The sequence below is a fragment of the Lutra lutra genome, chromosome 6 (genome assembly GCF_902655055.1).
Source record: "Lutra lutra chromosome 6, mLutLut1.2, whole genome shotgun sequence".
In the NCBI taxonomy this organism is placed as follows: Eukaryota; Metazoa; Chordata; class Mammalia; order Carnivora; family Mustelidae; genus Lutra; species Lutra lutra.
In genome coordinates, this window is record NC_062283.1 from 3,626,791 (window position 1) to 3,652,957 (window position 26,167).

Here is a 26,167-nt window from a genome sequence, read left to right on the forward strand (position 1 = left end):
TACTTCTGAATTAGTAATGTGCAAAACAATTCAGAATGATTAGGAGCTGAGGCTTGTGACTCTCAAAATTCCACCCGTGACTGACACAATTGGGCTCTCTTATTTTTTGAAGGTTTTTACATATATAAAATCATCGCTTGCTTTGTACGCTCCGACCTTGTGTGTACAGAACCTGTTCTTTGACAGCTCACGGAATACTGTCTTCGCCACGTGCTGCACATTCTGTTTGGTTAGAACAATCTAGATGCCGGGGCTCCCGTGTCACTTTCAACTACAGACCGTGCTTGTCAGGCCACTGCATCTCGAGCCCTGGGACAGTAACGCGGAGGGGCCGAGATGACAGGGAATCTTGTATTATAGGCAAACCCGTGTTGTAACCAGTGGAAGCGAATGTCTTTCTCCTGGGAATGCCTGTAGCAAGGAGACAGATTCTCAGATTAAGCATGTTCAGCTGTGAAAAGAAATAGTAAGATTTCAAACAGTACGCTTCCACGAAAGTGCAGGAAGTCAGGAAGGGGTGACCTTATGAATATGCGTGCAATTCAGGCTGTTCCGTTCGCGTTAATGGCTCTGCCTATTATTTTTAAGTGTTAACTGGGGTGTATTGGAGTTTGAATATAGTACTGGAATCAGCGCTTACTCGCTTGGAGACTTGGCAGCGTTCCAGAATGAGGAAGGAGCCGTAATATATCATTTTTGTAGTAGTTGAATAGAGATTACTGAAATGACGAGAGTTGGGAGTCGAGCTTTTTATTAAAGGAACACCGCATTTGTTTTCATTTGAAACCTGAAGGTTCCTGAGGCTGAAGCATTGTAGTTCACTTTTTTTTCTGTTTCCTGGAGTGTGGGATCTTCGCATCAACGCAAGCTCTCTGAAGCTGCTTATGTCTAAGCATCAGAGAGTTGTCCGGTTCTCAGTGTCATCTCATTTCAGAAATTTGAGTCACGTTGATATGTTCCCTTGTGATTTTTACCGTAGCTGTATGAAGTTTAGAAAACATGGCAGATTTGGACAGGGAGGATGGGAAGGTGGTCACTTGGTAGAACTATAGTCAAAAGCTTAACGTTGTTTTGTGGGTGACGGAGTCTTGAAGCCACTAGTGTCCCCATCCGGCCTCTGGCAGCCCTGTTGCCGATGCATCTTGAACCAATCAGCATCTGGTGGTCGAGTGTGGGTACAGATAGATGCCAGGCAGCATCTCCAGGCACATCTCGAAAGCCCCGAACCCAGGGGCCGTGGTGGAGCATGGACAGCCCGAGCCACTGTTTCTGGTGTCCCCCTCACTGTAATGTCCGCGTGCATGTGGAGTAAGCGTCTAGAACTGTGTAGGATGACTGGGCCCCTCGAGGTCACCTGAAGCAACCCGGAAGATGCCCAGATCCCCCGGGGAAGACTGAGTTCGGACAGTCGGGGCCATGTTGGTTTGGGTTCTAGAATTCTCACTCACTTCCTTAATTCCATTCTGGCTGAACTCAGGGATTGCAAATTCAGGTGCCAACAGGGTGGGGCCAGAGGCCTAAATAAGTTCCTCAGGGGCAGACAGAACCTACCTCTGGGCCACATGGTTTGACTTTTTGTCTTTTCTTTAAAATTGTGTGTCTTCTGATTGGTTCTTCTAAGATAAAGTGGAGGAGGGTCATCAAAAGGGTCAAGGATAAGCTACGAGGGGCCCAGAGCACAAAATCCATTCTCTTCAGCCAATTTCTAACTCTGTGGCCTCACTTGAGTCACTTAGCCTTTCTGTGTCTCATTTGGGAGAAGGATAACAATACTGAGTATAATAGCACATAAGTGTTGGGTGATTCTCTGAGTAAGTACGTGTGAAAAGCTGGACCGGTGGTTAAGGACGGTACGTGTTCAGTAAATGTCAGCTATTACTGATCTTGGCTGGCTTTTATTTTGCATTTGTCCTCCGCTAGTATTTTAAGATGTCATTTCACCTGGCGTAAAAATAGAATGGGTAGAAAGGGATAGCGTAGCCGTACAGAAGCTCAGGAATTTCTATGGACTCTCCTTATTTATTTCTTCCTGTCCTCCCATTTCCAAAGAGCTGACATCTGCCATTCCAGGTGTCCTTCCACACTTCCCTTAGGAGAGAGGTGGAAAGAGGTGGCCTGGGGTCAGCACTGAAACACAACTTGTCTGTGTTTATCCAGAACCTTCGGGTCCTGTTCATCAGCATCTTTGAGCCGGAGTTTCAAAGCAAAGTGTTGGGTTGGGCGGGGGCGCTGTGCTCGCAGAGGGTACCACGCCCTACCCCAGTGATTCTCCATGAAACGGGTCACAGGGAGCGGAGCCTCTTCCGTCAGATCATGTCATTGCTTGCTGCCTCTCGTTCCCTCCTCAGCCCCTGCAGTCCTTGTCCCTGGCCGACTCAAAGCTCAAGACCGAGGTCACCATCCTCATCAACGCCCTGGGAAGCAACACCTCCCTGACCAAAGTGGACATCAGCGGGAACGGCATGGGGGACATGGGCGCGAAGATGTTAGCCAAAGCACTTCAGATCAACACCAAGCTCAGGTACACGGGTCAGGCCCTCAGCCCTGACACGAGGACGCTCGCCCCGAGCAGGGCCTTAGAAAGTTCTGGAAAAAATTCCAGCGCGCCCCCCCCCCCCCCCAGCATTGGAGAGCTGGCTGTGCCCAGTGGGGAAGGCCAGCTGGGAAGCAGAGGCAACCATTTCAAGTCTTTTGTCAAAACACTTGGGATTGCAGGCTGGGGGGCCAGGGTCCAAAGTTAGACATTGTGATTCCCATGAGCTGTTGTCTTAAAGGTTTCCACTGTGGCAGAAAACCCAACTGAGGGCTGGGGCCGTGTCCCGTTTCACAGTGTCAGCATCTGGGAGGAAAGACCACTGGTCCAACACTCTGGCCTCCCGTCCTTGGCTGTGAGCCCGTCTTACCTCCCCTCCCCCACTGCTGCCAGTATAAAGACTTAAAACCCGAGGGATGTAGGAGGTGCCCTGGTTAAAGGCAGGTTCATCCTGGGGGCTAGCTATTCTGGGTGGTGATTTTCAACTACTCGTGGCATTTCCCAAGTGTGGCTTTTCTTAAGGGCTGGCTCCGTGGTAACCACTTTATTAAGGACCACTTTCCTGTCCATCCTTCAGAGAGCTCCAGCCGCTCCCGAGTCCAGCAGTTCGGTGAACAAATATTTAACTCACATTTGCTCTTCAAGGGGCTCTTTCCTGATGCTTCCCTTGCCCTCCTGAACCTTCCATCTACACCAAGGCCAAAAACTGCAACCGTTTCTTGAAGGTCCGAGTGTATGGAAGGAAAGTCCATGAGATCAGGAAGGGAAAGCAGTTAGAAGTGTGATTCTTGGATCAGACAAATAAAAGCTGCTTCATGTAGCAGGTGAACTCGCAAACACCAAAATACCTCTGATGTGTTCACCTTCTGAAAGTGAAATAGTACTTTTCTTCCAAAATAGATTCTTTGTTGAGAAAGGAAACAGCATCTTTTTTGTAGAAACCAGAGGTTTACCAGCAGAGTGAGAGCTTTCTGGGGTGCCTGGTCGTAGCATGTCAGGGCAATGGTGAAAACAGAATACAGTATGACTGGATTCCTTCAAGTTACTTAGAATGGACAAAAGTCTCAGGACCCAAAATTCTTGTGTTGGACAAGGGGTTCTTCAGAATCTTTTATAAATAGCTCTCACTTCCGACACGAGTACTAGAATGCTATTGGGAGAATATGTTGAGAGAGTATCAGAGAAATCAGGTTTTAGAGTTTTCTGGCTACCAAGCACTGGGTAACATCATGGCAAGTTAACAAGGGTACTGTTGCTTTGAAGTATGGTTTTCTCATACTGCGTGAGCAGTGAATGGGTTAAGAATGTAATTTCAGCAGAAATGCTCATCCTTGCTGCGTTTAAAACTAAGTTGATGTCATTCCTTGCCTCTCGTGCTAAAATATCTAGATGATGTTGTCTGTAAGAGTTTCATCTTCACTGGGGGGAATCATTTCCTCCGTCCCCAAGTGTCTGATCATTTATGTGATGTGGTTTCCCAACAGGACTGTCATATGGGACAAGAATAACATTACCGCACAAGGCTTTCAAGATATAGCTGTTGCAATGGAAAAGTAAGTTTTAATTGCGACTTCTTTCTGGAACAATACAAAAGAACCAGTGGGGTCTGTATTACCTATGGGGTGATGGAGGTAGCAAGGAATTTGGATCCAGAAGATCTAGGTCTGAGTCAGCCAATGCTACCCAGCCATGAGACCCAGAAGACAAGGACTTTGTTTTGGGGTCCGTTTCTTCATTGGGCCACGAGGGCAGGGATCCACCACAGTCATGAAGATTAAATGAGACCATGGTGGAGAGGCCCACCCAGTGTTCACCTGGCTTTTCCTCATGGTTTCACATTCTCTTTCCATCAGTCGTGTCTTTTTTGCCCATTATGACAACTTTGAATACAGTGGAGCAAAGAAAGCTGAGCTCCCGAAAAAAATACCAAAATCGAGGGATAGCAGGCTCAAGTAGTCTCATTACTATCAAAGGCTTTCTTTATTACCATGGTAACTAAAGCCTACAATTATTGCTTATTGTCAAATTTACTTTCCCAGTAAACAAAACGAGGCAATACTACGAAGATGGCTGGAAGAAATTCTAGAAATCGGGTTCTTTCTGAGCTCTTCCATCCTCGTATTGTATTCTGAAGGCAGGAGTGATCGAAGCAGGTTTGCAGCATTGGAAATGAGAGGCTACAGAATGTGGGTGGGAAATAAGGGACCAGTAGCACAGAAGCTGGTCCCCTAGGGAAGGGGTCGGGGAATGCTCACTATTGGTGTTTTTCCCAGATTCCCCTTCACGTGTGAGGCCTCCCAGATGGAGCGCTCATGCCTAGCTGGGTGTCATGGATAAAACCCTAGGCCTGGAAATACAAGCCTTCCATTCAGTCCCCAGCTCTGTCACCACCACGCTTATCCCCTTGAGCAAAGCATTGCTCCTTTCTGATTAATTCTTCTTTTATAGAGGGAGAATGTCAGAGTTAATTATCCCTAAGTGTGCTCCAGTCCTAAATCCCAGGGTTCTGATGTAGCCAAGAGGTCACCTCGGCTGCCCTCACAGATGGTCACTAGATAAGGATAAGGCAGCTTGCTCCGCCTCTGCCTGGAGCCTTCCACCTATAATTACTCCCACTGCACCAGGAAACCTTCGAATGGAAACAGTTGTTTACAAATAGCTACATTTAGGTGCGAACAGTACAGTTGCCTCTGCTGTGGACTGCCTCAGCCCACACTGGTCTTTGTGGGATGCCAAGAACCTGCACACCTGGTACTCAGCATTTCTGGATTGATGGTAGCACTCCCTGGCTTAGTCTGTTAGCTACGCTCTGCTCCACGATGCCAGTGGCCCCAGAACCCCATCTGGTTTAAATAAAGTACACTGGTCTGCCGCGTGATCACTGTTGGATGAGGCCAAGGAAAATGCTCCAGGCTCAAAAACAGATGCACTGTCTCCTCATTTCAGTCGGCTGGCCCCTCTGAAACCAAACAAAACCAGTTCTGCTAAAACAAGGCCAAGGTGAAAAAATGGAAGTCATGGAAATGGCAGCCTTTTTCTTTGCACGTTATCCTGCGTTCAACCACCCTTACGTTGGACTGAAAGACATTTTTTCCCCGTTAGGTAGCACCCATACAGATGACCGCTATGATTAAGATGCCTGCTTTTTTTTTTTTCTTTTTATTCATTCTTCATGATTAGTACCTTATTTTGGGAACGAGTTGTTCGTTGACTTTTCTAGTAGAAGTTCTCAGTATCTACAAGAATCACACCATTGAGTGTTGCTTAGTGTTGACAGGGTGGCCAAATGTGGGATCCCAGGGCATGAGGGGACCCCACTTGTCCCCACGTGGCTCCAAAGGTCTTTGTTCCTGAGTGCCATGCGGTCGCAAAGGGCAGATGTGTTTGGGGCAGGAGAGAGGAAGCATCTCTGGGGTGAGTGTGTGGTCTGGGAGCAGGTGCGAGGGCCGGGGTCCGAGGCCAGGGTGTAAATTTGGGGTTCCGTGCTGTTTGCCTGGCAAGAGATGACTCCCCCCTGCCCTCCTGGGTTTCAGCAGCTGGTCAGCAGCAGGGAGATAATCCAGCGACACAGTTTTCCACAAGTTGCTTTGCTGGGAGCAGAGAGTCGTGTGGATGTGGGCCGTGTGCAAGAGGGGCCTGCGAGGACCTGCAGAGGTCAAGGTGCTGAGCCAGGCAGCCCGAGCCAGGCAGCTTTCCCAAAGACCGTGGCCGCTTGGGGGCCTCCTTGTTGAAAGGGGTGCAGAGCCTGAACAGACTTTTTGCTGATACTCCTGTCCTTGCTTTGCATGCAGGTGTTTGGGTTTTGTTTCCTAGTTTTCCTTTCTCGGTTGGGGGCTGGCTGTCACACGTCGCCCCTGTCAGATCCATTGGTGACGAAAACCAAGTAGCCGGCGGATGCTGGACTTAACCTCCCAGCCGCTCTCTCTTGGCCCAGTTTGAAAATCTGGATTTGAAAGCAACAAAACCAGATGCCTTCCAATCGTGTTGCCGTTAGAAGACAGCACAGGCTGTCGCGGGTGCCCGCCGTGGGTGCCGTGGGTTCCCGTGGGTGCACACACACACCCTGGAGAAAGCGGGCTTGTGAGCTAGGGCTCTGAAATAGGCTGTGAGTTTGAAATTTTATAATACACACTGGCAGCTCTCTCGGGATTTAAAAAAAAGAGTGCTGAATGAAGGTAGTGGGGTGTTATTTTAAAATAAGCATCCCTTTCTCCTTTTTCTAGGAACTATACATTGAGATTTATGCCGATCCCTATGTATGACGCTTCTCAAGCCCTGAAAACAAACCCTGAAAAAACAGAAGAGGCTTTGCAAAAGGTACTGGAGAATCACTAGCTCCATGGTCATCAACTCACGTTTGAATCGGGTTTTGTTAGTAATAATTCTGAACGTATAAACAGGACTCCGTATTTTCCGAAGCTTTTCTCCCCTGAGCTTGTATTCTTGCGGTAACGGCGGACATCCCGTATGACTGGGGGAGGAATGGCATAGGAAAGATGAAAACTTGTCCTAAAATTTAAGTGGAATAACATTCGGACCATCAGCGTGCCAGCACACACAGCTTCTCCTTCGTCCTTCCGAGAATGTGTGGAACTGAGGGTCAGCACAACTTTTTCCTCAGCAGCTAGTACCTTCCCTTCTTTTCTTTCTTTCCTTCTTTCTTTCTTTCTTTCTTTCTTTTTTTTTTTTTTTTTGTAAGATTTACTTATTTACTTGAGGGAGAGAGAATAGAAGGGAGGTCAGAGGGAGAGGGAGAGAATTTTAAGCTGCCTCCCTGCCGAGCACAGAGCCCGACACGGGGCTTGATCCCAGGACCCTGAGATCTAGAGCCAACATTGAGTTGGACTCAACCGACTGAACCATGCAGGTGCCCCACTTTCCTTCTTTTCTTACTAAGAAACTGAGGCTACGGATGGGATCTCCTTTTACATCTTTGTTTATAGATGTGTCTCGCTCCTCCACACCCCTTCCCGCCTCCTTTCTGGCAACCCCAGAGGACGATGGGGCTCCCCCCCCTCAAAGCCAAGCCACCCATGCGCCTGTGAGCCCATCATCTCTGCCTGGGCTGGAAACTGGCCCCAAGAGGCGTTCTCTTGCTCTGCTCCATCTCCATCCTTCTCTTTCTGTGGTTATGGTTACCTTTCTCCATGTTTAGATGCGCTAAGGATTTCCCGTCTGAAAGCCTACTCGACGTTTACTGTGGGGGTCGCTGGGCCATCTTTGAAATCTTTCTTCCTTCTTTGTTTGCCCGTCTGGTGGTACCATCCAAGCCTCCCACGCTTGACTTTTCTTCCCCACGTCTTCCAGAGCCATGCCATTGTCCACTTTACAGATTGTGCAGCAGAAACCTCTTCCTTCCTTTTCTTCCCCTCTCTTCCTCTCAGGGATGGCTTTGTTCAAGGCTCATCATTTCTCAGCAGGATTTTTGTTTGCTTTCTTTGTCGCGGTCAAAAAGAGCCATCTTCTTTCATGGCACATTGGAACAAACTAACATCTTTAGCCCACCTCTCCCCATTCCATCCCTGGCCCCCAGTGGCTATTAAGATTTTATTTATTTGACAGACAGAGATCACAAGTAGGCAGAGAGGCAGACAGAGAGAGAGGGGGGAAGCAGGCTCCCTGCTGAGCAGAGAGCCTGACGTGGGGCTTGATCCCAGGACCCTGGGATCATAACCTGAAGTGAAGGCAGAGGCTTTAATCCACTGAGCCACCCAGGCGCCCCCCCACCCCAGTGGCTTTTAGAATAGAACCTTCTCTCCTTGAATTGGTGTAAAATTCCACCCAGGATCTGCCTCCTATCCACTGCTCCCTCCTTCTCTTAATAGCCTGCCTCTTTGCTCTGCTCTACTTCAGGGAACTTGTTAGAAATGCATATTCTTGGGTCTCAGAAATGGGGATGGGACTCAGCAATCTGTGTTTTTGCAAACTCTCCTGGTGGCTGCAAATTTGGCAATCACTGCTTCTGGTCTGGTTGACACTCATGCTTTCCCCACTACCTACTGTGTATGTCTGTCGAGGCTAAATGCAAGTGTGAGTGCATCTGGAAACTTCTCAGAGCCTCTTTTCTCCCCTATGTTGGGGGTCTTCTCAGAATTTCCTTTGCTTGTCTGTCACAGGCCTTGTGATGTCATTTAAGTTATCTGATTCCATATATTTTTTTCCTCTAGTGACCGTGCCTCCTTGAAGGCAGAACCTATGTATTTTTCATCTTTTTAGTTGTTCAGCAGCTAGCACAGTGCCTGGCCTGCCTGTTTGGATGCTCCTTAGACTTGGTTGAATAAAAGGGAATAAGGTAGGGGGTGGAGAGAGGGAAAGCTGTGATGTGGCAATGGAAATCATTCAAGATTTATATTCAAAAGATCTGGCTGGGGTGGCTGAGTCGGTTAAGTGTCTTTCTTCAGCTCAGGTCATGATCCCTGGGTCCTGGAATCAAGCCCCACATTGGGCTCCCTGCTCAGCAGGGAGCCTCCTTCTCCCTCTCCCTCTGCTGCTCCCCCCACCCCGCCACTTGTGCTCTTTCTCTCTCTAATAAATTAAAAAAAAAAAAAATCTTCAAAAAAAGAAAAAGATCTGACCAAATCAAACTCTTTTCAGCTTTGTAATTTCCATAAGTTACTTAATTTTTCTGAACTTTGGTTTCTTTGTCTCTATAAAACATACAACTAGACAGGAACCATGTTTAGATGATGTTTAACATACAGTTCGTGCTGGGGACCTGACACTATTATAAATGCTTTATATAAATTAACACTGATAATCTGTTACAGTAAATCCATGAGATAGATTTGTTATGTCTGCATTTTGCACATAAGAAAACCAAAAGACGGGATGACGAAGTAATTTGCCTGTGGTGCCCAGGGACCAAACCAGTTAGCATATGTGAAAAAAAGTTTCTAAACTACAAAGCAACATAAAAATGTTAGACCTCTTTATATTTTCCCAAAGAATATTAACAACTTGTAACAAAAGACATATCCTAGAGACACCAGTTTTCTGGGTTTAGATTTGACAGATCAAGAGTTTGGCACTCATCAAACTTCCATCTTCACAACAAGAAAAAAGCTAAACAGACAGAAAATCAGTGACTCTTCTCAGATCCATCAGAGAATTGAGGCAAAAGCAAAGGAAACTGTCACTCTGGTAACTGGACAGATGGGATTCAGAGAATCACCGTGAATCAAAGTCAAGATTGGCTCACCTGGGGCAGAAGCTAATGGGGCCAGTAACTCAGAGGAGTGTTTAACCAGCAATTGAGGAATTGCTGGGGGCTTAGTGTGGACTAGCCCAAGAGTTAAAAACTCCTAGGGGCCTAGTCTTAGCGAGGTCCTGACCCCTTCATGGGCTTCACCTCCAAGAGCCCCCACCAAGTTATAACAGGAAAGATTGGACAAAAATCCTCTCATGTTTCTGGTAGGGGGACGGGAATAAATAGCCATTTTGAAATATATCTGGAGCATTCTGTTGTCTATAACAGAGTCTTACACTTGAGGGAAACTACTCTACCAGAGCTTTATCTGACAAAGCAGAAGACAGACAATCCTAGCCTTCCTGTTTCACAGAAGGGAAGGGGAAAAAAAAAAAAAAAGGCCAAGAAGTACTTTGGCAGGTCACAGCCCAGGAACTCAGTCCCACTAAATAAAACCTAAATTTAATCTTAAGATTATAGAATTATTCCCTTCCCTAATACCTTACCAACACATCAAGTGTGATAACAGCAGATTACAAATGAGCAAAGCTATAAGATACTTTATTTAAGGAAGGATTTCTAGGGAAACCCCAAAGTAACCAAGGAGATAAAAACAGGGACATGGGAAGAGATTAAAGTCTTTTTGATTTTGAAGCATTCAGCATAACTCAGCTTCTAGCCAGATTAACATAAAATTGCACATTAAAAGCCTGATTAGATTACCTCAGTTTGTTACCAGATACATCATATCCAGTTTTCAACAACAACAAAAAATTAAAAAAAAAACAAAAAAAAAACGACATGCATCATGAAAGACAAAACAAGCATCAGAACCAGACTCCGATATGACACAGATTTTGGAATTACCAGACAATTTAAAATAACTAATGAGTATATTGAGGACGCTAATGGAAAAAGTAAAAAACATGCAACAGATGAGTAATGTAAGCAGAGAGATAGAAACTCTAAGAAAGAATCAAAAGGAAGTACTAGACATCAGAAACACTGTAACAGAAATGAAAAATGCCTTTTATGAGCTCATCAGTGGACCGGACACAGCTAAAGAAAGAATCATTGAGCCTGAAGATACGTAAATGTAAATATCTCACTGAAAAGCAAGAGGAAAAAAAAGGAATGGAGGAGAAAACCAGAACAGAATATTCCTGAACTGCGGGACAGTTACAAAAGATAGAGCATCCACACAGTGGGAATGCCAGAGGGAGAAGGAAGACAAGGGAACAGAAGTATTTGAAATAATAATGACTGAGAATTTTCCAAATTTAGTGACAGGGACCAAACCACAAATTGAGGAAACACAGAGAACACCAAGTAGGATAACTATCCCCAAAAATCTACATGTAGGGATATCACGTTTAAACTGCAGAAAACCGAAGATAAAGAGAAAATCTTGAAGCTGGGGATAAGGCGAGAAGCCCTTACATGTTGAGAAACAAGGATAAGAATTGTAACAGACTTTGGGTCAGAAATCATACAAGCAAGAAGAAAGTAGAATGAAATATTTAAACTCCAGCAGCCTAGAATTCTGTATCTAGCAAAATCTTCTTCAGAAGTAAAGGAGAGGGCGCCTGGGTGGCAGAGTGAGCTGTGTGTCTAACTCTTGATGTCAGCTCAGAATGTGATCTCAGGGCCGTGAGATGTGAGATCCAGCCCTGAGTTGGCCCCACACTCAGCAGGGAGTCTGACTGGGACTCTCTCTCTCCTTCTCCCTCTACCTCTCCTTTCCCCTACCCCCCACTACTCTCTTTCTCTCAAACAAACAAATAAATAAATAAATATTTTTTTAGAAAAGTGAAGGAGAAATCAAAACATGCAAAGATAGCAGTGTTACAAGGAAAGGAAGAAATTGATGGTACTCTCTTACAAGGAAGCTGTACCAGTTGCAGAACGGTACAGCATTCTGTGAAAATGGACTTGAAATAGTTGTATATTGCAAACACTGGCAACTACTAAAAACAATTTTAGAAGAAGTGTAGTCAATATACTAAGGAAGGAGAGAAAAGTGTAATCATATACAATACTTAAAGCAGAAAAAGAGAGGACATAAAAAACAGAAGAAATGCCTCATCTACAAATATGTTAATTATAAAATTTGTGTTTTCTTTAATGAAAAATTAGTGACTTTAAAGCTGACATTTATCATTTTTTTTTAAAGATTTTATTTATTTGAGAGAGAGACAGTGAGAGAGAGCATGAGCGAGGAGAAGGTCAGAGGGAGAAGCAGACTCCCCATGGAGCTAGGAGCCCAATGTGGGACTCGATCCTGGGACTCCGGGATCATGACCTGAGCTGAAGGCAGTCGTCCAACCAACTGAGTCACCCAGGCGTCCCTATCATTTTTTTCTATAATACTTACTATACTCTTATATCGTGAAGATTTCATTTTTTTTTTTTAATTTGACAGACAGATCATGAGTAGGCAGAGAGGCAGGCAGAGAGAGAGAGGAGGAGGAGGCAGGCTCCCTGCTGTGAGCAGAGAGCCCGATGTGGGGCTCGATCCCAGGACCCTGAGATCATGACCTGAGCTGAAGGCAGAGGCTTTAACCACTGAGCCACCCAGGTGCCCCCGAAGATTTCATTTTAACAGAAGTCTATTCCCCAGAAGAAATACGCTTTTTAATTTTACTCTACTAAAGAGTAACACTGTGATCCTGTACTCAGTCATTAGAAGTTTGGGGGGGTTTTTTGGTTTTTGTTTTTAAATATATGATTCCTACATTGAAATACAGGTCTTTTTGTCTTTTATGCTGCTGCTGTTTTCAGCAGTGAGACTGAAGGTGTCAATCGGCTCTAGCGGGCCGTCCAGGTCATAGCTGCCCAGGAGGACTGGCAGACATAACGACGACATTTTGGGCCCTTTCCCTCCATCTTCAGCCTGTAGGACATGAGGTCTCTGTCCTTGCCCTGGAATGGTGTGGGGAAGGAAGGCTTATCCTGCTAATCTAAGAGGCAGTCCTTTTAGTGGTGATGTGCCAGTGGTTGATGTTAAAGGAACTGAATCATTGTTATTCTTCCTTCCCCTTGCACTGGCTTTTAGAAATGAGCTTTAATTTTTTTTTCCCCCTCTAAAAATAAATAAATAAATAAATAAATCCCTCCAGACTTAGTCTGTGCAGCACCATTGATACCCCTCTAGAAAGTCTGGAAATGCAGGGGCCAGCCCTGGGTGCGTGGCCCATACGTGAGCCGAGCCTCTCGTACAAGCTGCTCTCACAACTGGCCCCCAGGACAGTGCTTAACAAGATCAAATGCAAAAGGACAAATAATAAAGCAAAAGTACCCAAAGCTGGGTGGCAGTATGTACCTGTTATATTTCAGGCAGGAATTTTTTTTTTTTTTTTTTTTTTTGCGAAAACATTTCCCATCGATGGTAATGTCACCTTGGAAGGACATGACTTTGGGGGAAGCAGAAGAGAAAATTAATATAATAAAATGCCATGGTCCTAATGTGTCACTTAAACGATGTTTCATTTCAAGGATCTCTTCATTTTTATAATTCCTTCACTTATGTTTAGTAGAAAGGTACATTTTGTTCTGCTTTATGGTTTCCATGGATGATAGTAATTATAGTCTGCATTTTAATTGTCTCTAATTGGTATTAAATAGTGGTCACTTTAGCATATGGAAAATTAAAATGAAAATGTAATAATATGGAGAGACTCACAGTTATTAGAAGTTCTTAACCAGGGAACTACAGTGACAAATTAAAGCCAAACGGTTAAGTGGTATTATTAAAAACAAATGAAAACAACAACTGAAAAACAAAAACAAAAACCCAGATGGTGCAATTACTGATCCCGAATCATTCTTTGCAGACATCTTCATACACGCCCATCAGTCCCAGCAGTTAACCCCGTTCTTATTCAGTGTAGGCCCATGCATATTCTTCTTAAACACTTCATTTCCATCTGGTCATCAAACATCATATGTTTGAATTTTTAATAGGAGATTGTGTCTAAAAATACAGACTTCAGGCAACTTCAAGCGTTATTTTCTGTGGAAATCTGTTTTCATATTTTCTCTACTTTTGCTAAAATCAGTCCTGTTTTTGAGATAGCGTGAAGACCTCATGAGTTAATGAAACTAGTATATGTCTTTGTGTTGTACAGCTGGTGGCCTTCAAATTTTCTACCTATTTTCTCCTTTTTTCCCTTCAAACAGATAGTTTTCTCAGTGCCGATGGAGGCTGCCATACGTACACCTTGGCACGTTTATTTAACTTTGCAACTGTTGGGTGGTTAAGGACTCATGAGGGAGAGACTCGTGAGGGAAAGCAGGGAGTCACCGCGTGTGGTCTCCAACAGCGGGGCACTCAGACCCTCGCCGATCTTTGTCAGCGACCAAGTCACATCAGATTGCTCCCAGGACCCGCGGTTCCGTCTCTGACTCGCACTCCCAGAGTGCATCACGGTGACAGCCCACTTCCGGTCTACACGGGGTCATGGGCGTGGGGTCAGCGAATCTGAGCTTTGGTTCCAAGTTCAGCACCTCGCTGTTTCTCGCTTCTCCCTTCACCCTCCACCGAGTCGCGGCGTGTCCTTGAGAGATCCGTGTGCTTACTTTTCAGATCGAAAACTACCTGCTGCGGAATCACGAGACCCGGAAGTACTTGCAGGAGCAGGCGTACCGCCTGCAGCAGGGCATCGTCACCAGTACCACGCAGCAGGTGAGAGGCGCGTGCCCGCGGGCGCGCTCACCGCAGCCGCTTTCCCGAGCGGGGCGCGCAGCATCTCTGTCCCCGAGTCATCCCCAGGGGGGGCGGAAGAAGTGGCTTCTGAAGATGACAACAAACGGAAATAGAGTTTGGGGGAGGATGCAGGGCGAGGAAAACATAGGCTGATTCTAATGCTGAAAATGCGCTTTTCGTTGCTGATGATTTTGTGCTTTTTAAGATTGTCGAAAAAGCGTATTTTAGGTTTCCATGCAAATAGTAGGAACCCCTCATTACAGATGAGAGAATCTGAGGGTAAGCAGATTTGCTACTTCAGGGACGTTGTGTTTCTCCCCTTCCTCACACTCCTGTGAGTCTGAAACAAATTCCCAGTTTCCCCCAAATAATTAAGAATTTGTTGAGTATTGGGGCACCTGGGTGGTTCGGTTGGTTAAGCTTCCAGCTCTTGATTTTGGCTCAGGTCATGATCTCGGGGTCTTGCGATCGAGTCCTACCTCGGCTCCGTGCTGAGTGTGGAACCTGCTAGAGATTCTTTCTCTCCCCCTCCCTGCTTGTGTTCTCTCTCTCTCTCTCTCTAAAAATTAAAAAGTAAAAAGAGAAAGAACTTGTTAAATGTTAACACTTAATTACTAAAGGGAAACTAAAGTGTTTCCTTTTTTACTTTATTTCCCTTCTCTCCACCCAATGCTAGAGAAGGAAAAGGAATTATGATGATAAAAGAAATGTGGATTATTTTCTTCCAAAATATCAACCCAAACCAAGGATCATAAGATATTTGAGGAAATATATGTCAAAGAAAGAACAAGATAAACCAAAAATCTGACCTCAGATAATTCAGAGCACAGCCAAGGACTTTGAAAAATACTGTAATTAGTAAATTCAGTGGGACTTGAGGGAATATTATATCCATAAAATGGGAATAGTCCACTGAGCAACAGGAAACAATGCTTAGCAACTGATAATATGCTCACAGTAGATAGAATTAAATAAACTGGGAGGGCACAAAATAAGCTGTTTCTCTGGAAGAAAAAGTAAAGGGAATCTCTATAACATGCAGTAAAAAGATGGAAAACATGAAAGAAAAGTAAAACAGAATGGTGAGTGGATTCAAAATGACCAACAGCCTTCTGATAGGAGCTCCAAAATTGAAAAGGAGAAAAAATAGTAGAAAACATGAATTGTGGGGTTGATGTGACCCACTGAAATTGATCCAAAGGAAAGGCCAAAAGAGCCACACCTAGACATGTCCTGGTCAGAACACCTATAAGAGAAGAAAAAAAGAAAATCTTAAAGAGTGTCAGAGAGAATCAAAGGGCTATTTTACAGGAGAACTAGAACTAGTGTCCGCCCCAATCACTGGAAGCAAATGAAGTGATGTCATCCAAGTTCAGAAGGGGATTTATTTGGGACCACAAATTCCACACCTCGCCATTTTGTCAAACAGACGTGAGGACAGAATTAAAATGGGCTCAGACGTTGACTCGGAGAAATCACCCCCAGTCGAACATATGCACAAAAAGTTCTCTGGGGAAATTCTCCAGCATAACAATGAGAAATAAGAGAGGACACAATATGAAGTAATAAGAAACTAGAGCAACGATGAAATCTATATAGTCACAGAAGCTGAAGGAAAGCTTTTAAAAATTGCCCCTTTGGCCAGTCTGCTAGGAGCTGCAGGATTAAAAGACACAGGATTATATTTCTTGCTGTGTAGGTCCTATCGTCATCATTCTGTAACTGCCTTTTTTTAGTGGGCTTAAAATTTTAATATCAACACAGACAAGGGAAACACAGACAAGGGAAAACCTCATTGTTATGTTTAAAAATGTGAATATTAGAAGTCTTCATGCACAAGTATTGATACTAACGAAAATTAGAAACTGAAGAGGGAGAAAGTTGAGTAGGAGTGTTAAGTATGCTGAATTTTTAGTTTTTATTTTATGGACTCAATCTCTTTTCTGACATTCATTCTTAAATCAAAAATACAAATATAGTTAACTATTACCGAAATTAAAATAATCTACTTAGAAAAATACAAATGTAAGTCTACCATTTAAATTTCAAATGGAAGCCACCAGAAGAATTTTAAAAAGCAGCGGGTTTCCAAAAGTGTTTAATCTCAGCAGGGGGACTTCTAGGCAAAGTTTGTCATTGAGACCCATTTTTTTTTTTTAAGATTTTATTTATTTATTTGACAGACAGAGATCACAAGTAGACAGAGAAGCAGGCAGAGAGAGAGGAGGAAGCAGGCTCCCTGCAGAGCAGAGAGCCCGATGTGGGGCTCGATCCCAGGACCCTGGGATCATGACCTGAACCAAAGGGAGAGGCTTTAACCCACTGAGCCACCCAGGTGCCCCGAGACCCATTTTTTTTTAATGGTTTGCACTGTTTTCTTACCTTGTGAAAATGTCATTTTAATTTTTTGCTGTTGCTTTTTCTTAAAAGAGAATGAAAGAAAAGTGTCCACAATAAAAGCGTCACATATAATACTCCAAGTGGGTGAAATTATCTGGAAGACCGCACAGGTCTGCATAGAGGTCTGTGAGGGTTTCCTGAAGAGGTTTTAGGTGCATTGCAGTCTTGTATACTTCACAGTGTTCTTTGAAACCTTTACAGCAAACATGTATTCTTTGTAAAGGAAATAGGAAAACGATGTATATTGAGAAAAAAAGGAGGCGCCTGGGTGGCTCAGTGGGTTGAGCCTCTGCCTTTGGCTCTGGTCATGATCTAAGGGTCCTGGGATCAAGCCTGGCATCGGGGCTCTCTGCTCAGCAGGGAGCCTGCTTCCTTACCCCTGCCTGCCTCTCTGCCTACTTGTGATCTGTCTGTCAAATAAACTCTTTAAAAAGAAAAAAGAAAAATGGTAATTATGAATATTGGTGAGGTAGCAAGGAGTTTTGAGAAAGAAAACAAAATGTTGCCCTTACCAATGCCTGAAAAATCTATTTTTTTCTCCCCTGCAAGGGACGAATATTAGCTTAGCACTTTATGGTTTACTGTTATTTCCTGGTTTTAGTGGTGAACATTAAAAGCAGCGAGAGTGCTGAAATCTTACATTGAGTCTTTGCCTTGGGTTCCTTTCTGAGCTGCCGTAATACGGGCTATTCTTACTACAGTATCCTTCCAACGTTGCCCCTCAATCGCAGGGGATTTTGCCCATCCAAAAAAATTACTGCAGCGACCTTTAATGCTAATCCTTAAAAGTAAGTTTCATCTTCTCAACCTTGAGGAAATGGGACACAGGGGGCATAGTGCGGATGTTTAATTCTGCATGGGTGACATCTGTCTGAATTATTTGAGTCATTGTGTGGTAGGTATATTGCCACCTTTTCTCTTTGGGGATCTCTTAGGACGTTATGATTAGCAGTTTTCAGACTTTAATTGGTTCAGTCACTTTAAGAGAGATTTATCTCCGAGAGACTGAAACTTCTTATCAAAGTTTCCAGAAATCTGAATACAGAAAGAATAGGCACTCTGTGACTACTGTCCCAGCCAACTGGGTAGCCAAGAACTCTCGTTAAGACTCTAAGATACCATACTCTCCCTTTGCTTTCATAATCTTTTCCAGCTCATAAACTCTCTTCACCAGGAGTTAGCATATCTTTTTGGTAAAAAAACAAAAAGTAAACATTTTCGGATTTGCAGGCTGTAAGGTCCCCTTGCAACATCACAGCTCTGCAGTGGGAGAGCGAAAGTGCCATAGCCACTGTGTGCATCAATGAGGTGGCTCTTCTAATAAAACTTTATTTAGAAAGGCAGTCTCGGGCACACCCTCAGCCACATGGTCTTGATTTATTTCTTTCCAGTCTGTTTTCCTATGTGGGTTTTTTTTTTTTTTTAAACACTGAATTCGCAAAATATAAAGACTTGGGAAAAATAAAAAAAATTAAAACAGGCCCAGAATTGCCTGTAGTTTGCCAAAATCCACTCTTCTCACTCGTAAACTTTGCTGACCATTTTTTAAAAAGGGAGAAGGCAGTTTTATTGTCTATAGCTCTTTATCCAGTGCATTCTCCTCTGCCTCACATGTGGAGTTTCTATACTTGCTTGACCTCTTTGCTACCCCATCACCTCGTAACCTTTCCAGATGTGTCCCTTCTCAGAATGGCTCTCCCCGTGGTGCCTTGTCACCAAGTCCCTGGGCTTTTTCTCTCTCTTCATCTGTTTGTGAGAGGAGGCAGGATAGTGTGGATGACCCAGACTGAAGGACAGGCTTTGCTTTCCCTGTGGGCGTGAACTGATGTTAGTCACTTAAACCTGTCCCAGCCTTGGTTTCTTCATCTGTGAAGCCGGGGAGACAACTCTGAAGATGCTGGGGGGATTCGCTGAGATAAAGCATGAGAAGAACTTGACTTGTCACCAGTAAATCGTTAATGTTGCTGCTATTAGTCTTACTGTCACAGATATCATCACGATTGACTTGCCTCACCTTCCGAAGACTCACTGCTTCATTCATTGACAGTGTGTCATTTTGAATATCTTTCTGCTCCTCGTGGGTCCTGTCTCCTTCCCACATGATTCTTAAACCTTTTGTCTTCCGAGTGCAGTCCCTTTCCTAAGTTTTGTACTTAGTACTTGTTTCCTTTAGCTATTTCATCCACCCTTACCATTTTAATGTTCCAATTGTGGGGAACTCCTGGGTCTATCCCTGCTTTTTTCCAGCAAGTTTTACTTATCAACACTTGCTCAGCATGTCAGAGAGGGGGTCACTAAAACAAAATTTGTCTCTGGAACTCCTGATTTTACCATTTCTCTCAGTGGCCTCATCACCAAGGCTAGAACCCTTGGGGCCATCTTGGATGTCTCCTTTGCCACCACCAGCCAGTGGTCGCTGTGGCTACCCATTGACCTTCCAAGTGTCTTTGCAGCTGTTCCTCTTTTTTCTTTTTTTTTCCATTTCCATTGCCAGCCCTCTTGCTCAGGTGCTTTTTCAACTCACTCCTATGTCTTCTTTCATAAGTACGGTGGGAACTGGTGTATCTACCTTCCATGTCTCCTTCTGCTCTCTATAGCCCATGTCCTTTGCATCAGGCAGGGAAGCTGAGTCACTGAGGGTGCTACAGGGTAAGGATCTGTAGACCTCACGGTTGTGGCAGGAGCCGGGGCAGGATACCCCATGCCTGTACACCCTGTTCCACCTCCTTAGCCTGTGCCTGGGTCTCACACTCTCTTGCCTTAGCCGAACATTCCAATCCCGTCTCCTACAATAAAGTGCCTTGTTCCTAATCAGTAAATAGTCCTCGAAGGTGTCTGCCCGTGCCGTTGCTTATGCTTATTCTTTTGCTTAAAATTCCCTTTGACTTTTTCAACCTGTAGAAATCTTTCAGGACCCAGTTGAAAAGCCACCTTCAACCTCAGCTAGATGGGCTCCCTCCCTTGGCTGAAATCTTACACAACTTCATATCATTCCTGTGTATCATTCCTGTATCATTCCATACTTCTACGTATACAGCAGGCACCCTTGTAGGAAACGGAGCTGAGCTTGGGCAGAACAAGACGAACACAACGTGGGTGCCCTTATGGGGGTTATATTAGGGAGCGCTCTCTAGCTTGCCTTACCGTTGATGGTGAATATTTCTTTCCACTTCCAGGCTTCTCAGTCACTGGGTGGTAAAAGGTATATCTTACTCGGGACGGTCTCACATTCGGTTTTAGGCATTCAGTCTGTCTCTTGAATTGGCTAAAGACATTGACATGGAGAAAGATGAAATTTCTCGGCAAATGCGGCATTTGCTGGAACAGTTAGAACAAGTGGAGAGCAACCAAAGGTGGTGTTTATTACTAAGAGTTCTAAGTTCTGAACTTTGGGTTCTTTAGCCCAGTATGTTTGCAAAAGCCTAAGCGGTCCCCAACAGGTGTGACGTGAGCTAGTGGTAATTTAGCTGCCACAGAAGCCATTTGACCTGTACCACATTAATGGAGGTATGCTTGCTATAGTAAGGAAGGTGCCCGCCCCGCTCAGCTTTCCAATCCCCTTCTCCTGGGTCACAGTCAATTTTATTGGGGGGGGGGGTTATTTCGTGAGGGTCTAAGGTGGAAGAGACAATGCAGAAAAGGGGCCTGGGGGTGGAGAGGGTTGAGGACTGTGAGACTGTCACCATAGCAGAATGGCAAGAGGAACCAGGAACGTGAAGCCTGAAGAGAAGCAGATTAGGGAAGAGGAGTTGCCTGTGTTCAGACGTGTGCCAGACTGTCCCACGGAAGCGAGCTTGCGACTGATTGTTGTTCTCAAGGGGGAGTCATGGGTCTGTCCCAGGGGACGTGGGAAGACAGATTAGGACTCAACGTAAAAGATGACCATGTCCAAGAATGACAGAGTACATTTCCTCAGAGGGAAGTGAGCCTCTCAGATGGATGGTGGTGGTTAACAACTTCAGCGGGCTGCGTGAGGAGAGTGGAATGCTGGGGCTTGAGGCACCGAGTGGCCATTCAGATGAAGAGTGTGGGTGCTGTCACCTACCCTGAGGCGTGTTGATGGGCCAGCCCAAGGGATGACAGTCTTCCGGCTTCCCGTCTCCCTTCCTCCTCACATTTGTGTGCTTTAGGAACTTCAGTATGAACTGAGAATCAAAATCCTCGAGTTCTTGTCAGAATTTTAGACTTGCTCTCCACACAGTCATCCTGTGTCATCTTTTGTAGGTTAATGTTCCTGGGCTCTGAGCTCTTTGGTTGTGAAGCATCTGGATATGACCTCTTGGGCTGTTCCGAACCTTAGTAACTGTGTGTTCAGACAAACCTTTGAGACTTGGGAGGTTTTATGTCTTACTTGAATGGAAGAACTAAATTTTTATGTTTCTTTCAGATGTAATTTTACAAATTCCACTAATAGAACATGGTGTTGAGGTCATTGGAACTTGTCTCCTTGGGGACCACACACATTTCAGGAGTCTCTTTGGCCTCCCGATTATTCAGGATGACCAACTTCACAATGCCTCCTCCCCATGCCTCTCAAATGTGGCCTCAGACATGTATCAGTTCCTTTTGAATTATTTGATTTGTCTCTTGAAATAAAGTATTCTTCTTGGGAAGATCTGAATTATGGATGACTCTTCCCGTGAGGAGGCACAGATCAATACAACAGAAGAGTTAGAATTTACATCAATTAAGAAGATATTTTAAAACCTATAGTTAGTTCTCTGCAAGGCATTGTGAAAACGCATAAAGTTAAGATATGATTGCTCCCTACGAGCTTAGATTTTAGTGAGAAGCATTATTCATAGAACTTCTATTTCCTGGGGGAGCTCCGAGTCCTTCGCGTCTGTAACCCCAGGACATTTGATGGTAATAGGAGCTGTTCTTAATGTACATTAATGTTGACTTAGTGACCCTGTGTCAGGGAATAGGTACTGTGAGTGGTGTTACTTTACTGGGTTGTCTTCCTAATACACTAGAAAGGGAGATGGGATAAATGTTAGAACCAGATTTTCTAGAACAGAAGGACAAGAGGGATGGTGATACCACCACTCTGTATTCAGACCATAAGTCTTCCAAGTGGTGGGCCCAAGTCTCTGTTGTCACAGAATTCATGGGGGAAGGAGGGCTGACTTTGGCTTCCAATGGTTGTTATTTCAAATCATTCAAAATAGAGCAAGTGTGAATTTAAATAAAAATATTACTAGGGGGCACCTGGGTGGCTCAGTGGGTTAAAGCCTCTGCCTTCGGCTTGGGTCATAATTCCAGGGTCCTGAGATCGAGCCCGCATCGGGCTCTCTGCTTGGCGGGGAGCCTGCTTCCTCCTCTCTCTCTGCCTGGCTCTCTGCCTACTTGTGATCTCTGTCTGTCAAAAAAACAAAATCTTTAAAAAAAAAAAAATTACTAGATTGCCACCTCTGCCGAGTGAATGCCCAGATGAGATAGGACTCTGGATATGTGAGGTCTCTGGAAGAAGGAGTAATTTTTTAAGACCATGAAATTGCCTGCAGTTCTGAGCAAAATACTGGAGAGACTTTATAAACCACAGTATATCTCTTTCTTTAGAATTCTTAGCTTTCTTCATGCTCTTCTCTGTAAATGCAAATACAAAAGGACATAATCTTTCCCATCTCTGGTACTTTTTGTCTCCAGTAGTTATCTTCCACTTCCCTCTGGGTTTCACTCTTACATCCGTGGAGTGACTGAAAATGATTCAGATGTAATTAACCTGGGAGAGGGGCTTTCATGGAATAGAAACTAAATGTTATCAACTTTATTATTGCCTATGTTAAAATAATAAAACCTCAACGTGCTTTTTTGGGTGGAAGAGTAGCTTTTAATTTATATGGGGAAGTACCTGATATAATTGAATTAGCTTTAAAAATATTAATTTCTGGGCACTGGGTGGCCCGGTCTGTTAAGCGTCTGCCTTCAGCTCGGGTCATGATCCCAGGGTCCCAGGATTGAGCCCTGCTCAGGGGGGATCCTGCTTCTCCCTTTGCCTTTGCCCCTCCCCTTGCTCATGCTCTCTTTCTCTCAAATAAATGAATAAAATCTTTTTTTAAAATATTAATTTCCAGAGATCTTATGATTCTGTAATACTGAGACCAATTGGCTGTGGACGCCATCTTGTAGTCATTTCAGCTGTCGCCAAATTACATAGTCCATTTCTCTGTTTCCTCAGTACCTGGCACTATATCTGTCACAGAGGGGGTACTTAATAGAAATTAATGAAGGAGAGTTACTATCTAGCGAAATGTCACAGAGTAGCCACGAAATTCTGAATCATCCAGAAGTACACACTTTGGTTCTACATGCTGCATTTCCTAAGGCAGGAAAGAGGACTGAAGTCCCTGAGATGTTTTATTGGAGTTGATGTTGCCGAACGCTGCTGATATGAACAGATAAATTAGTAACTGGCCGTAAGCTACATTCTGGAATGTTCTAGTTAAGAGGTGTTTTTGTCCTCATTCATTCCATGTTTTCTTCTCTCTGAATATTGGCTGTACTGCCTTGGGTGCTTGCTGTCCTTTTCACGGTGTGGAGCAGATGATTGACAGAATATGTGTGAAAGTACAGGACCATCTCAACTCTTTACGAAACTGTGCGGGAGATGCTGTCCAGGAAGACTTAAAGTCAGCAGAGAGGCTCATGCGTGATGCGAAGAATTCTAAAACGGTGAGTTTCACTTCAGGCTACATGAGTCTTGTGTAATAAAAAGCTTGTTTAAACTTCAGTTCTACAAACGAGGTCCAACTGTTTTTAGCTTTCTACCCAATGTCAAGGTGACTGACAAGTGGCAGAGTGAGGGGAGTTCCTCTTTGCCTCCTTTCTGTTCCCTGAGTTAATTACCAGTCATCAAAATACAGAATAAGAAGTAGGGGGTCCCTGTGCTGACAAGGGTTGTCATTGGGTCCTGAAGAGCTGAGGGATAGAGTTGTAGTTTACATGAGCAACAGCTCTATTGAAGGTATTCTCCTTCCAAGCTGATAGTGTGAAACTCCCCTCTGTCACCTCTAAATGGAAGCTTCTTTCGAATTAGAATTTGGTCCCCAAAGTCTGGCTTCATGGAGAAAAGACTAAGGGTCGGGGGTGGGGGTGGCCAGAGAGCCTGGGGCCTGGGCCTGGCTCTGCTCTTGGACGCACACAGCCCTCGAGTATTGTCAGGAGGACGATCTTGAGCATTAGTCAAATACCTTCATTCCTCAGAGGAAGACGGGAAGGGGCATGGAGGTAACATACTGATGCTGAACTCCACAGTTCGCGAATCTGTATGAGGCCTTTGATCGAGAACAGATCCTCTCTCATAATGTTTCTTACCCTTTTCACTAACTCTACAGTGACTCCGGTACTTAGTTACGTAGTTACAGAGAGGTTATTTGTCTTTTTATTACAGTTGTTACCAAACTTGTACCACGTCGGTGGCGCGTCCTGGGCGGGGGCCAGCGGCTTGTCCTCCGGTCCCATTCAAGAAACTCTGGAGTCAATGGCTGGAGAAGTGACCAGAGTCGTAGATGAACAACTGAAGGTGTGTGCAGTTCCGTTATTTTGGAGCGGGAAATCGCTAGGACAGCTGTGTGTGACTGTATTTCTTACCGTAGCGACTTCTGTGGTTGCGATTTGTATGTGTGTGCTCACCTACCCCACAGGCACTGGTAGTAACCCTGGATCTGTCTGCACTTTGTGTATAAATGTGGGAGTCTCTTCTTACCTAGTGAGAGCGATTCAAACCTAGACAATTAATACTTTTGATGGAAAATCTCTAAATGCACTTTATAAGGTGCCATTGATAAGCGAATGATGGATTTCCACTTACAAGGCAGGAAGAGAAGGCTGTTCTAGGAAAAAAAAATCTTCTGGCATCACATCTGATTAGAGAATGGCCCAGAGGACGGGAGCCCCGTTGACAGTTCCCAGAAGCTGCTGCTATGGAGGGCTTCCCGCTGGGTGAGTGGGTAACGGTCCTCATAAGAAGCTGATTGAAAGACAAGGATAGGGATTTAGATGAAGCAACAAGGCACCCAAAGTAACAGAGACTCATCCACAGGCTCCTGGCTGGGGAGGAAAAAAAATTCTCTGAAATGTAACCTGAGACTAGATTTTTCTTAAGGTTACTTCAAAACACAACTATTTATTTCTGCTCTCCCTGTTCAAGGATGTCTTAAAAAGCCATGTCTCAATTTCTATAATTATTTGGTTGGTTTTCTCCTGAGAATGAGATTGCTTCAGCTCATGGGGACTGGGTGTGGGACTCAGTAATAATTTCACAACATGATAATTACTCTGCTTGTAAATTAAATTAATGAAGAAGAAAATGTTGTGGATTATTTAGGAGTTTAAGCCATTCTTACCTTCCTGGGCATGTAATGCAGAGAGAGACTTGAGTGAGTCGTCTTTCGTTTATTTTATGTAGGTGTTTTGCATCCATTGTGAGTAAAGACAGAGGGGCAGAAGGAGGACAGGCCGGTTGGTACGGAGTTCCGCCAGCTCATTTGTTACCTAATGGCACTTGTTTCATCCTCCATGAAGGATACAGCATGTAGGAAGGAAACTATCTTCGTTGCTATTTATTTTTCACTTTAAAACGGAAACTTAGTCTGTGAAGCATTTAAATAATACTAACAACTGTGAAAGAAAAGAAAGGGAAAAAATCACGTGAAATCCCAGGGATAGCATCCTTCTTAATATTTTAGTGAATTCCCAGATGTTCTGTGTCCGTACGCACAATTGTACGTATACATGTGATTAGACTATAGTGCTTTTTGGATTCGGTACAACGGCATGAGTACGATTCCAGATAAGTGAAAAATCACCATCATTTTAATGGCTACATTGTAGTTCATTGTCTGGATCTACCAGTGTGTTTGAAAACCTCCACTCACCTGTGCATGTCTCGCCTTTGCTTTCATTCCAAATGACACTTCCGGTCACCAGGTGTGTGAGACTTCTCCCTCCACCGAGTGGTTCTCAGGGACACCAGCTGGGTGTCCAGACAGCTTCACTCTATTCTAACACTATCTCCCTAGGGAGGGTTCAGTGCCCCCCACCACCACTTCAGACACCAAGGTCAAGTCTAGGTTGCGACCTGTGTTTCTGACTGATGGGCTGTGTTTTAAGTCAGAGGTTCCCACGACACCTACGACACCCTGCTCAGGTGCAACGACACCCTGCTCAGGTGCAACTGATTGACTAGAGCAGCTCACAGAACTCAAGGAAATGCGCTGACCACTTTGTGAAAGGATATGATAAAGGGTGCAGACGAACACTCCAAGGGAAGAGGTGTACCGGGCAAAGTCGTCGGGGGGGGCGGGGGCGGCTACCTGTCCTGAAGCACCCCTTCCCCCAC

At 44.6% G+C, this 26,167-nt stretch overlaps 1 protein-coding gene across 6 annotated transcripts in view; it reads left to right on the plus strand.

The window, feature by feature from the left end:
• CARMIL1 (capping protein regulator and myosin 1 linker 1) overlaps positions 1-26,167 on the plus strand; it is a 315,620-nt gene that overhangs the window by 215,270 nt on the left and 74,183 nt on the right. For all 6 annotated transcript variants that reach the window (XM_047732884.1, XM_047732885.1, XM_047732890.1 and 3 more), the window contains 6 exons: positions 2,349-2,521; positions 4,018-4,086; positions 6,757-6,850; positions 14,305-14,403; positions 23,371-23,499; positions 24,218-24,349. In XM_047732884.1, coding sequence (XP_047588840.1) covers positions 2,349-2,521; positions 4,018-4,086; positions 6,757-6,850; positions 14,305-14,403; positions 23,371-23,499; positions 24,218-24,349 — 696 coding nt within the window. The remainder of the gene's footprint in view (positions 1-2,348; positions 2,522-4,017; positions 4,087-6,756; positions 6,851-14,304; positions 14,404-23,370; positions 23,500-24,217; positions 24,350-26,167) is intronic.